The sequence below is a fragment of the Drosophila subobscura genome, chromosome J, assembly GCF_008121235.1.
Source record: "Drosophila subobscura isolate 14011-0131.10 chromosome J, UCBerk_Dsub_1.0, whole genome shotgun sequence".
Lineage (NCBI taxonomy): Eukaryota > Metazoa > Arthropoda > Insecta > Diptera > Drosophilidae > Drosophila > Drosophila subobscura.
This window is the reverse complement of record NC_048532.1, coordinates 6,415,447-6,427,849: the sequence shown is the minus strand read 5'-3', so window position 1 is coordinate 6,427,849 and position 12,403 is coordinate 6,415,447. Positions and strand designations below refer to the sequence as shown.

Here is a 12,403-nt window from a genome sequence, read left to right as displayed (position 1 = left end):
ATAACCCTTTTTATTGTTGCAGGAACTTGACGATTCCATAGATTTGGCAACGCAGGCGATTGCCCAGAAGCCGCACAGCTACGAGGGCTACTACGCACGGGCCAAGGCGCGAATGGAGCAGGGTGCCTTGAATGAAGCTCTGGTGGACGCAAATGAAGCCATGCAGCAGGCCGCCCAGAGCGGCGTACTCAGCGAGGTTGTCGAGGTGCTGAAGCGCATTCAGACCGAGCTGCTTACCCGCATCTCCATCAGCAGCGAGGATCACTTCTCCTCCGGCAAACTGCCACCACACGTTGGCAGCGTCAGCGGCGTCGGCGGTGCCTGCGCCATCTACGAATCTCATCACGAGATCACCGATTTGTAAATGTCGATTGTTGTGTATTGTTTTACTCCTGGTATCCCATTCGAATTAATCACAGTTCTAAATTTAAAACTACCTTTAGGTCTAACTCTAACTGTTTGCTATTTATTGCCTTTGAAAGTTGTAATTTAAAATTATTACTCGTATGTCCTTTAAATTCTTTTTAATTGTGTAATCTTTTTAATGTGTAGTTATAAAATAAATTCGAATTTTGTTTATGAATAAAATTGAAAAAAGAAATTATTTTTGGGCTGGGGTTGGGTTTGAAAAGGATAAGGACTCTTCCAGGGATATTCTTCCGCTGAGCTGAGAAAACAAGAATTTGGAAAATTATCCTGTATCCTTGATTCTTAATAAGGACTCCATTCAATCAAGGACAATTTTCCAATCAAAAACAGACTTTTAGGTCCATCGGACAAGAAATGGTGGAGCTAAAGCGCGTTAGCTTGTCGAGAAATGGCGGAGAAAGCTAGATGAAAGCATCCTTGATCCTTGAAAAGGACTCCATTGGGGACGCTGACATGTCGAAGAGTAGGGAATGTTTAATATTTTTATCCTTGATAATCTCCTTCCCGGATAAGGATTCCCTAATAGTATTTTTAAAGATTTTTTATTTTTGGTAGTCGCCAAGTAACTAAAAGTATGCTACAAGATTTGTATTTAAGGTAAATTAAAAAATTCTACACCAAAATACTGTTGCATACTTTTAGTTACTTTTCGTTTGAAAAAAAGGTTTCAGTTTCGTAGCGGCCAGCTTTTGACACAGTGAAGAAAAGAAAAAGCAGCTACTTTCTGCTGATTTCTGTTGGCCTGGTACTCGGTCTGAAAATTTGCATTTGATCGAAGCATTTTCAAAATTGTTTTGTTCACAGTGGCGCGCCAGCCCTGAGCGGTTGATTTTCGAACTACGCTATATTAGTTCCTGAAGTGGCCGACGTGATCGCGGGGGCGCTACTGTGCAACACTTTCTTGTTGTACAACAACAACAAAAATTTACAACAACAACAGGACATATTTGTTTTAGTATTTTCTCCTTTATTTGTGGTCCGATCAGGACATTCGACGCCTCCTCGTTATCGGCACAATGCCCCGGATCCTTTGCAAGTACTTTTGATTCAAGGACATTAAGGATAATGCCATTTTAAAGCAGTTTTAAAATCTAATCCCCGCAACGGCTTAATCGGTTGTTTCGTGTCGGATAAGGGCATGCCATACCTCCTTGTGATTGGGACAATTCCCCGGATCATTTGCAATCCCTTCGGATGCAAGGACATTAAGGATAATGCCATTTTATAGTTGTTTTTAACTAAAATCCCTTCAGCCGAATAACTCGGCTATTTCCTGGGATATCAGGACGTTGCATGTCTCTTCGTCAGCGGAAGAGTGTCCTGTATCGTTTGCATTCATTAAGCACCACAAGGACTGCAGGATACGGCTGTTACATGCATTTTTGTAATTGGCATCACTTTATCCTGAAAGTATGCCACACTATTTAGAATAAAGGCAGCCCCCAAAAGATACTTCAAAAATCAGATCAACCCCGAAAGTATGCTACAATTTTATTCGAAAAATCCGCTCAATACTTCTTTCATCAAAATGGGTATTTAATGGTGTATCTTACGTGTGCTAATCTTAGCCTAATATCAATCGGTATAGCGCTAATCTAATCATCTCGTCTCGCTGTATTCTATATGTGTTCTGTTTCATTGTTCCACAGACACTCCTGATCGCAGCCAATATAAAAGTCGCTTTCGTAATACAAGGTGTAGTACTCTTTTCCCAGGGCAAGGACCCGCAAGCCTTCCTCGATCTTCTGCGCGAGAAAGGTTGTAATGGAGGTCCACACGTTAATCTGTTACCGAAGCCAAAGGGCGTCTACTGCTTGTGTTGGCGTTCCTTTTGCCGATTTTTAGCACAGCCGAGATCTCATCATCAGAATGTCCCTATGCTGAACCTTCCAAGGCCCTATGGATTAAACTCTTCACGTTTCCTGCAGTTTTACCTTCAGCTCTTGTGTGCTTTCCGTGTTGGTGCTCCAGTCAGCTATCCGCGTGGTTTACAACTTTCCCACCAGGGAACAGTCCTCGTCCAACGCTTGATGTGTCGTACATTGGATTGCAGCACAGGATGAGTTCTAAAACCACAAGAAATTTGATTTAATTGGGAATATGATCATCAAAAAAATGGAATAGACGAATGGAAGAGACGGAAGAAGGGCCTGCAAGTTGTAAAGACGTCCTTGTACATAAACTATAATTGACATGCTACGGTATTCACCGTTAATGTTCATCGTTTTACTTAGGTTCTTGCTCTCTTATTATCTTGTTTTAGTTTTACAAAAAATAAACAAATTGTGAATGGCGTGCGTTTTTTTTGCAGTGTGACCGCAGTTTTATCGATCAAATATACCGTCTGACCCACACAAGAATACCAAAATATACCTTTTCGTTTTCAAAATGTACCGAAAATAAACCGAATAAAATCATATTCCTTTATTTTGATATTCTGCTTAATATTAAGAGCAAGCTAAGACTCAGAGCCCTGAAACTATAGTTTTATATGATAGATGCATCAATTTTCTAGAGAATGTGCTAATTTTAAGTACACCCTTTTATTGGATTATAATACTTTGCAATAAAATTGTGAATCATTCTCCTGCGTTTTTGGAAACCAGGGCTGCAAACACAAAACACTATCGATCGGACACTTATCGAGATGTTGATTGATGTCTGACAAAAGCTAACTGCAATGGAGGTATAGAATAAATTCAAACAAGAAGGCGCCAGATAATGAACATAATAACCATTTGATGACCGATCGGAGATTTGTTAGGCTTTTTGTTGGGAAGCAAATCGAAAATAAAATGGTTGGCATATAATTTTGCACGGGAACTTGTGGGGAAGACGCTGGGACGCCAGTGTTTCTTTTCATAAATATTTAATATTTACATATAGTAATAAAATAAAACTGTTGCTTTTGATTGCTATAAGCATATGCAACACCTCATGAATTTTTATAGCTATGTATCTCATAAATGTTATTTCATTGTAGAATCAAAAAATAAAAGCAATAACTACACAGAAAAGGGAAAGGAAGGGAACAAGTGCTTCCCCAAAACCAGAAAATTGATTATATTAAGCAGCAACGAATTTTGCGGTTTTAAGCTTGAATTTCATTGAAGATTTTGCAAGAATTCGTTGGAACGAGATGATCACATTCATATTGAGATGATATGGGGAAAACTGGTTCTTCAATTGACGTATGTACATTTCGTCAGGCAGATGCTTGCCGAAACTGCTGAGGCGGAAACTGCTCAAAACTTATTTTACTTAATCTTAATTGGAAATTCAAGCCGAAATCTCCGGGCAGAAGCAGCCTTACTCCTCTATGCAAATGTCAAGAGTGGCAAAAATAGACAATGACAATTCGGAAAGGTCTCTCGTCGAACGACAAAACACTTTGGCACACTTTAAAGCTGTGGCGTCCAGCCATCAGCGATCAGCGGACACGGCGACAAAAAAACGCTCTCGGCTGGAGGCAGTTCGTCACGCCTTAAGACGGCACTCTGTCATTTAGCAGCCGTCGAGCCACGACGTATCACTCGGTTGGCCATAAACGACTTTAATTTAGCTTTAAAATGATCAAGGTCGCGGCGGGGAAAAAATAACAGCTTTTAAATTGGGACGACGAGACGTCAGAGAGGCTCTACCACAAGCCATCAAAATAAAATCAAGAAATAAATACAGATTGGAAAGATGTATCTTTCTTTGAGCGGTTTCTGGTAGGTTGAACACATAGCATAGACTTTTCGAAGCAGCATAATACATTCAAACATTAAACATACGCACTGTTGGCAGACTCCACTGACAAACTCGTATACCCTCTGCCTGGGCATTAGATAGATATAATTAAATAAAAAGCAACTTTAAAAACATATGAATATGTATGGGTATTGGGGCATTAAAAATGCAGTGGTTTTTGATGGTGTGTTTGGCGTGGGCACGCCCAGACTGACACACATCCGAGACACAGCACAGAAAGCGAGGGCTAGGCCAGGTTCGACAGACAGCAGACAGAGCCAAGAGAACCAAGAGGCCTTCTGGAATCTGCCAGAAGTGCCAAGATGGTCGCAGCTAAATTATGGCCAAGAATGCCATTTGCATAATGGCAAAGCCAAACTCAAACTCCACACTCCACGCCACTCCATGGCGCACACACTTGCAGTCCACACAGCAGAGCTACTCACCACAGTGCAGGGCAGAGTGGATGAGATTGTGGATGTGGATGTGGATGGGTACCCCTTAGAGACCGAAAAGCACCAGCCACCATTTTGCATATAAAAGAGCACCACCAACGTGCCGCACTTCTCTCTTCTTTCGGGCAGCGATCCAGTCACGATCGAGCCAAACACTTGTGCAACACACACACAATCAAGCGGGAAAAAGCCGGGCTTGGTGGCTTGTCTGGTACTCAATAGAGCTTTCGTGTGGATCGCATTTCGGAGTCAAGTTACCCCGTCGTGGCTCGTGCACGGAGACTGCAGAAAGCTCAACGGTGCTGTGTGCTCGACGCTTTCCAAAACCCACCACAGTGGCACGAAAGAGACGTCGTCGTGGCCGCCGTGTAATAAAAGAAGCAAATCCGACTTCGTCTGGGGCTTTGGTGTCAGAGAGGGGTTCGAGAAATTGTGCGCGGTTCGTAGCAGACAGTGTAAATGGAGCTTTGATAGCGATCGGAAGGACAAAACTTGCTCTCTGCCGTCGATCTCAAAAATCCAGTGTTTTTCCTTACTGTGTGTTAATCGAAACAACAAAAAACCAACTAAAAGTGTGCGCAAACGAACGAAATACTCAACAGATTTCAAGTCAGCGTCAAGTCAAAGATGGCAAAACTGTTTGTGGTTTTTGCCGTTCTGGCTTTGGCGGCCTTTAACGAAGGTAAGAAGGTCTCAGCCGAAACATATACTTTATGCTTCCCTCCGCTTCCACCTAGTTTTAAGCTTTAATTATTGAAATGCAATTTGCATTTGGCTCGACTCGACTCCACTCGGCTCGGCTGGCGGAAGTTGTCAAGACATCAATTAAAATTGCTCGACTGGTTCGGCCTTCAGAAAAATGAAGGAAAAAAAAACAACAAGAGCGCAAGGGGGAAAATGGAAACGAAAATGAAAAGCAGTCTGCGACTGCGTCTGCAAGATGTGAATGTGAGATTTAGTAACCTTGATTATGCAAAAAAAGGACGAGCAGATAAAGTGGCTCCGACTAGTTCGGGTAAACAACTTTCATTTTTCAAGGGAGTCGTACCTTGAGCCGAAGAGAAGAGAAACCAACATACGCATACGGGTATCCACATGCCACATGCCACATACCACACTCACGTTGACATTTGAGCTGCTGCTCTCCGAATAGTACTCTCTGAATGCAGTTCGCAGATCTCCTGGCTGCCTCTTGACTTTGACAGGCCATCGATCATGATTATGAAGTCGAAACATACATAAATAAATACTAGCTTGTTGCGTCTCAGCTGGTGTTGCTGCTGTGCTGCCGTGCTGCCACTGTTGCCAGCTGTCAATTAACGGTTATGCAAATGTGGCAACTCCCCCTCGACGTGGACGCGAACGCTAACGCAGGCGCAGACGCGGACTGTTGCCAACTGCCAGCGAAATGCAAAATGTCAAAGTTATAGCGCAAGCGCAACAAGTTTTTGGAATGCCATGGAACAATTTCTGTTTCTATACAATACAGACAGACAGACAGACAAGCAGACAAACTGACAGATATACAGAGAGATATTTGTGTGTTTCTGCGCACGGTTGGTTCTCTGGTGACATCGTATTTCATAATGGCAAACGTGTTTTCTTCTGGGCAAACACAACCAGCCAGACGACATGCCATGTCTATATCTAAGCCATATACTATATAGCCATTCCCGTGCCAGTGCCCGTGCCCGACTCGATCTGTGTTTTTGTAACAGGAAGTGCCAGAGGCATGGCGACATGGCGACAGCCCAGCCCAGCCCAACCCAACCCACATTCGCAATAGAAATTCTTCCGGTTTGGCAACTCACTCACTGACATATCCAACCATGCTCTGGTTTCCTCTTGCTCCTTGCTTTCATCCACACAGCCAATGCCAGCGATCCGCTGCTGCGATTCAAGCGACAGGCCACCACCGAAGAGACCAAGAAGGAGGAGTCGTTCGAGAAGGAGCTCTGCAAGGACAAGGATGCCGGCGAGTGGTTCCGCCTCGTTGCCGGCGAAGGCGACAACTGTCGCGACGTCATCCAGTGTACCTCATCGGTAGGTCCAGCACAGCCACACGATTTCATTATCCATCAGCGACTAACATTTGATTTCTTCCCCATATTCTTTGTACAATTGCAGGGCCTGCAAGCCATTCGCTGTCCTGCCGGTCTGTACTTCGACATTGAGAAGCAGACTTGCGACTGGAAGGAGTCCGTGAAGAACTGCAAGTCCAAGAACAAGGAGCGTCGTGTGAAGCCTCTGCTGCACACGGACGAGCCACTCTGCCAGGATGGCTTCCTAGCCTGCGGCGATGGCAACTGCATTGAGCGCGGACTCTTCTGCAACGGCGAGAAGGACTGCACCGATGGTTCCGATGAGAACACCTGTGGTAAGTACAAGAATAAATCAAAAAATATTAGGAATACAATTTAAGCAGCAGCAAAAATAGCAACGAAAGCGATGAGAAAAATATCATAACTATGATTGATGATGTTTACCTTTTGGCCATTTCATTGTTGATTAATGCTCTCAGGCCACAGCCCACCAAAATTAGGTAAATTATTATGAGGCTCAAGGATCGAATGAAGCAATTGCCCTACCCTTTAATCCAGTGATCTGTCATTTAATTTTTGAAGCACTTTTTCTATTAAATTTGACATTTGACAACAATGATTCGGCATTAGCGGGGATTCAGCATTATCTGGAATGGCATCTATAGAAGTAAGCCACCACATATTGCCGAAATAGGCCGAGAGTATTATTACTCCATCAGCTCAAAATGTAATTCTTCAAGTGGCTCAAGTTTGTATATTCAAGCCTATGTCTGTCTGTCCGCTTGTCTTGTCATTTTGGCCGGGCGCCAAGTCGAATTTCTTTCAGTTATTCCAGTCGCAACAAGAGTCGCACCTTAAAACCGGTTGACGGCATTTGAGACATTACTCCAATGCGACCATTACAACGACAGACACTCCACTCGCCTCTCGAAACTCCGACAACGGCATACAAGTGTCTGTCTGGGATTTGGATAGAGTTTCGTGGGGGGGAGATACTGCGGGGATCACTGGGATGGATGCCAATGCCGCCCACAAGCAACGGATCCGTTCCGTTCCGATCCGACTCTCGATGTTGCATTGTTGCACAGATCCGCGGGACGGGACCCACCAGCCGACCGGTTTCGTAAAGCCCTTAGCGGCGTCTCGGCCCCGACTCGAATCTCTAATGGGCATCGACTTTCGGGTGGAAATGTCAAGTGTGAAATGGAAACGAAATGTCAGACACAAAGCCTGGAGCCCCTCCACCGACAGTCCGTCCGACCGTGAGATCTCTCACATGAATTACCAAGATCTACTGCTGGTACTGGTCGTATGTTAGAGCGCATATGAAATATTAAATCACTAATTAACAACATCGCAAGAGCGCTAACCTTGGACTTAATAGAAATCAAATCGAAGCACAACAAAGTGCCTCTCCATAGGCGTTCCGAAGCGCGTTCGATTCATGTGTAAATTAGCCTTACATAAGCGGCTTAAGAGCCCCCATGCCATGCCATTCCATTCGCCGCATTCGCGCATTCGCATTTGTTTGTGTATATTTTTAGCAATTGCAAAAAAAGCCGCAAAAACGGAGCCAAAAGAAACAGCAAGATAAATAAAATAAACATCGAAACAGCGGCAGACAGCGTAAAAACCGCAGCTAATTTTTAATAATGCCAATAATAACGGACACCGACTGGCGTGGCATCGGGTCGCGTCGTGGCGGTCGCTCTGCGATGCGATTAGTATAAATATACAAAGTAAGTTAGTATCTGTGCTCTTAACATACGATGAGCAGTTAACACGAGCGACATTTCCCAAGAGGCTCACATGGCATATAAACGATGGCTTAGCGAGCTAATTAATGCCGATCCGCACGGATCGAGCCATCAGCCACCGCCGACGGGCTCCGGCTTGAAGCTCGTTCTGAGACCTCGCTTTCGTGGATTGTTGCACATCGCACTGGTAAAATGCGAGGAAAATGCACAGCCAGAAGGCGCAACATTTGAAATGCTCAGCGGACCATTAACTTATAAACAATTGAATAACCAAAGCCCAAGTTTAGCCTCCGCCTCACCTGGAGACGCCGTGGGGAACAGTGCAATGAGGAAGCACACGTCTCCGTAAACCAAAATGAATGGCAGACACTTGGGCAGAGCGATTAAATGGTCATACTTTGTAGGTTTTTAGCACTAGAGGCGGGCACTGCAATAAGGAAAGTGTAATAGAAAATTTGGCAAGCAGCAAGTTGTGGGAAATTTGACAAATTAAGCGGAATGTCAGGGGAATATTGAAAAGGAATTTGAGTTTATAGTGGGGAAAGATCCAATCAATCGGCGGCTTTTGCAATCCTCTTAGGCCACACGTAAATTCCCCATTATTATTTATCAATCACCTACAGTGATCCCGTCCCGACTTCACCACACTCATAATCCATCTCTATCTTGGCCGCATCCTCTTCAGAAATGGCATTAATGGCACTCAATAAGCCAGCTTACACATCTCAGCCGTTCCCCGTTCCACAATCTCCGCAAAAGATACAAAAAAAGAGTGAATAAAATAAATAAAAGAAATAAAAGCAAAGCCCTAAAAAATAAGTCAATAATAGCCGGGAATATGGTAAGCAATGAATGCCGATGCCGATGCTGAATGTCGAATGCTGAATACTGAATGCTGAATCCCGAACCGGTTCGAGATGACATAACACCTGGCTTTAACGACAGATTATTGGCAAATGTGCAAGAAAGCAACAAAAAAAAATACAGTGGGGGAAAGGAAACCGGCCAAGACGACAGCCAGCAGAGATGCCGCACAAAAAGGTCAAAAGAGAGACAAAAGCCGGCAGCTGATTCAAGACAAACCAAAAAAAATTAAAATAAAAAAAGTGAAAAGCTCTTGCTGTTGGCCAAAATGCTTTGGCCTTTGCCTGCCATTTCACTCGACAAATAGCAAATATCAAATAGCAAATAGCAAAAGGCAAATGCCAAATGAGACAACTCCAAAATAATTACCGCCAATTTCTATGAAAACTTTCGCAAATGATTCGCATTTGACGAGCCACCAACCAGTCACGGCACCAGTGGCAAGTGCAAGGCTTACCAATTGGTTTTGGCTTAACGAAAGCAGATAGCCCTCATTTACATATGGCCGACAAACGAATGGCCAGCACGTGGGTGGTGTCTTCAGTGGGTGGGGCAGTCAGTCAGTCACCTACTGAGTGGAACGCTCCCTGAATCCCCGATCAGGCATGAAAATTGCTCAACAAGCAAAGCAGAAAACCAATGAAAAACATCTAAAATAATAATGAAAGAAAAATATATAAAAATCTTCGAGTGGAAGATTGTGTAGACATTTTCCATTCACTTTGCGTTTCGGTTTTCCCACCTCTCTTGATTGCTTTTCCAGACTGTGTCGGTTCATTGAACTAACCCCGACCACAGCCACAGCCACAACCACAACAACAATCACAGTCACGAGGCACACACCACACACAAACTCTGTACAGTTAGCTAATTGTTTAAATATTTATGTGAAAAGTTGAGTGAACTTTTGCCGGTAAGCTCGCAAACGCAGGCAGAATACAAATAATCACAGAAATAATATAAAAATTGAACAGCAAATAAATTCCTGCTAAAGATCAATAAATTCCCAAGAGGAGAGGGATACGTTCAGCATAAGAAATTATCTAATTCCCTATTATATTCTCTCGCTTTCGATTACAGATATCGACAACGATCCCAATCGTGCTCCTCCCTGCGATCCCGCTGTTTGTGTTCTGCCCGATTGCTTCTGCTCGGAGGACGGCACCTCGATCCCTGGGGATTTGCCCGCCAAGGATGTGCCCATGATGATCACCATCACCTTTGACGATGCCATCAACAACAACAACATCGAGCTGTACAAGGAGATGTTCAAGGGGCGCAAGAACCCCAACGGCTGCGACATCAAGGCCACGTACTTCGTCTCGCACAAGTACACCAACTACTCGGCCGTGCAGGAGACAGCCCGCAAGGGACACGAGATCGCCGTGCACTCGATCACGCACAACGACGAGGAGCGCTTCTGGTCGAACGCCACCGTCGATGACTGGGCCAAGGAGATGGCCGGCATGAGGATCATCACCGAGAAGTATGCCAACATCACCGACAACTCGGTGGTGGGAGTGCGCGCACCGTACCTGCGGGTGGGTGGCAACAATCAGTTCACGATGATGGAGGAGCAGGCCTTCCTGTACGACTCCACCATCACGGCACCCCTGTCCAATCCTCCACTGTGGCCGTACACCATGTACTTCCGCATGCCCCACCGCTGCCACGGCAACCTGCAGAGCTGCCCCACCAGGTCGCACGCCGTCTGGGAGATGGTCATGAACGAGCTGGATCGTCGCGAGGATCCTGCCAACGACGAGTACCTGCCCGGCTGTGCCATGGTTGACTCCTGCTCGAACATCCTCACCGGCGATCAGTTCTACAACTTCCTGAACCACAACTTCGATCGCCATTACGATCAGAACCGCGCCCCGCTGGGTCTGTACTTCCACGCCGCCTGGCTGAAGAACAATCCCGAGTTCTTGGACGCCTTCCTGTACTGGATCGATGAGATCCTGGCCAACCACAACGACGTGTACTTCGTGACGATGACCCAGGTGATCCAGTGGATGCAGAACCCACGCACCATCAGCGAGGTCAAGAACTTCGAGCCCTGGAGGGAGAAGTGCGTGGTCGAGGGCAAGCCCGCCTGCTGGGTGCCCAACACCTGCAAGCTCACCTCCAAGGAGGTTCCCGGGGAGACCATCAACCTGCAGACTTGCGTGCGGTGCCCCAATAACTACCCATGGGTCAACGATCCCACTGGCGATGGTTTCTTCTAAGTCAGCGAGCGAGATGATCTTCCCCCGTCCCAGTCCCCTGTACCTGTCCCTGTCCCCCTTTTGGCGAGCCCCCTTGGACGCCTAACCAAAATCACTAAGTTCTATCACAATCCAACCACTCGATCAATCGATTTTTGAATTTCCTGCAAGACTTTTTTTATATTTTTATTGACTGACTTCGATGCGCGAGGAGGAAAGCGCTGTGGCGCTTTCGGGCGCCTCCCCCGGGCAAGTCTTTGCTGTGTTACGGTTACGTTAAAACAAGATGGAGAAAAGACGAAAAGAAAAACTCTAAAACCGAAAAAAGAAAACAAGAAAAAACAACACCAACAACAAGAGAAAAAAATCAACAACAACATCTACTTTGTGTCTAAACTCTTTTTTGTAGTTTTACGTTAATTTGTATGTGTATATTTAAATGATAAAAAATAAAAAACGAAAAAACCACAAAAAATTATATAAAAAAACATCAAGAAAACAAATTATGGATTTCTCATTTATATTTTTCCCATTCGCTCATCAAACACCCCAAAAAAAATGCATAAATGCAGATGGGATGGGGGATTAGGCATCGAATACTATAGAGTTTATGGAGCTGGCAACTAGCAACAGAAATATGAAATGGAATGGAACCAAATCGAACCCCTGGCGATGCTCAGCAACAGAAATCGAAACCGAGAGATACCCCGCGAAGCAACAATAATTCAACCCAATTTGTATGCTATCTACCCACTGACTTACTAACCAGTTTTTCGGAATTATCCGACAGGAAAAAAAAGCCGCAAATTTGAATAACAATAACGCGTTTTTTCTTTTCGGTGTTCAGTTTCGATTTCAGTTGGAGTTGTAGCCCCCTCCCGCCGGTGCCACCAACCACCTCCTTCATATGTATGTAT

General features: G+C 44.8%; 2 protein-coding genes across 7 annotated transcripts in view; both read left to right on the top strand.

Moving 5' to 3' along the window:
• LOC117895716 (protein TANC2) overlaps nt 1–537 on the top strand; it is a 53,149-nt gene extending 52,612 nt beyond the window's left edge. For all 6 annotated transcript variants that reach the window (XM_034803570.1, XM_034803571.1, XM_034803569.1 and 3 more), the window contains one exon: nt 23–537. In XM_034803570.1, the coding sequence (XP_034659461.1) occupies nt 23–364 (342 nt within the window). In that variant the 3' untranslated portion in view covers nt 365–537. The remainder of the gene's footprint in view (nt 1–22) is intronic.
• Nucleotides 538–4,919: 4,382 nt separating this feature from the next.
• On the top strand, nt 4,920–11,805 carry LOC117895719. Its single transcript, XM_034803577.1, has 4 exons — nt 4,920–5,298; nt 6,487–6,659; nt 6,744–6,993; nt 10,360–11,805. The coding sequence occupies exons 1-4, from the start codon at nt 5,244–5,246 to the stop codon at nt 11,505–11,507; spliced, it is 1,626 nt and encodes a 541-aa protein (XP_034659468.1). The 5' UTR covers nt 4,920–5,243; the 3' UTR covers nt 11,508–11,805.
• The last annotated feature ends 598 nt before the right edge of the window (nt 11,806–12,403 follow it).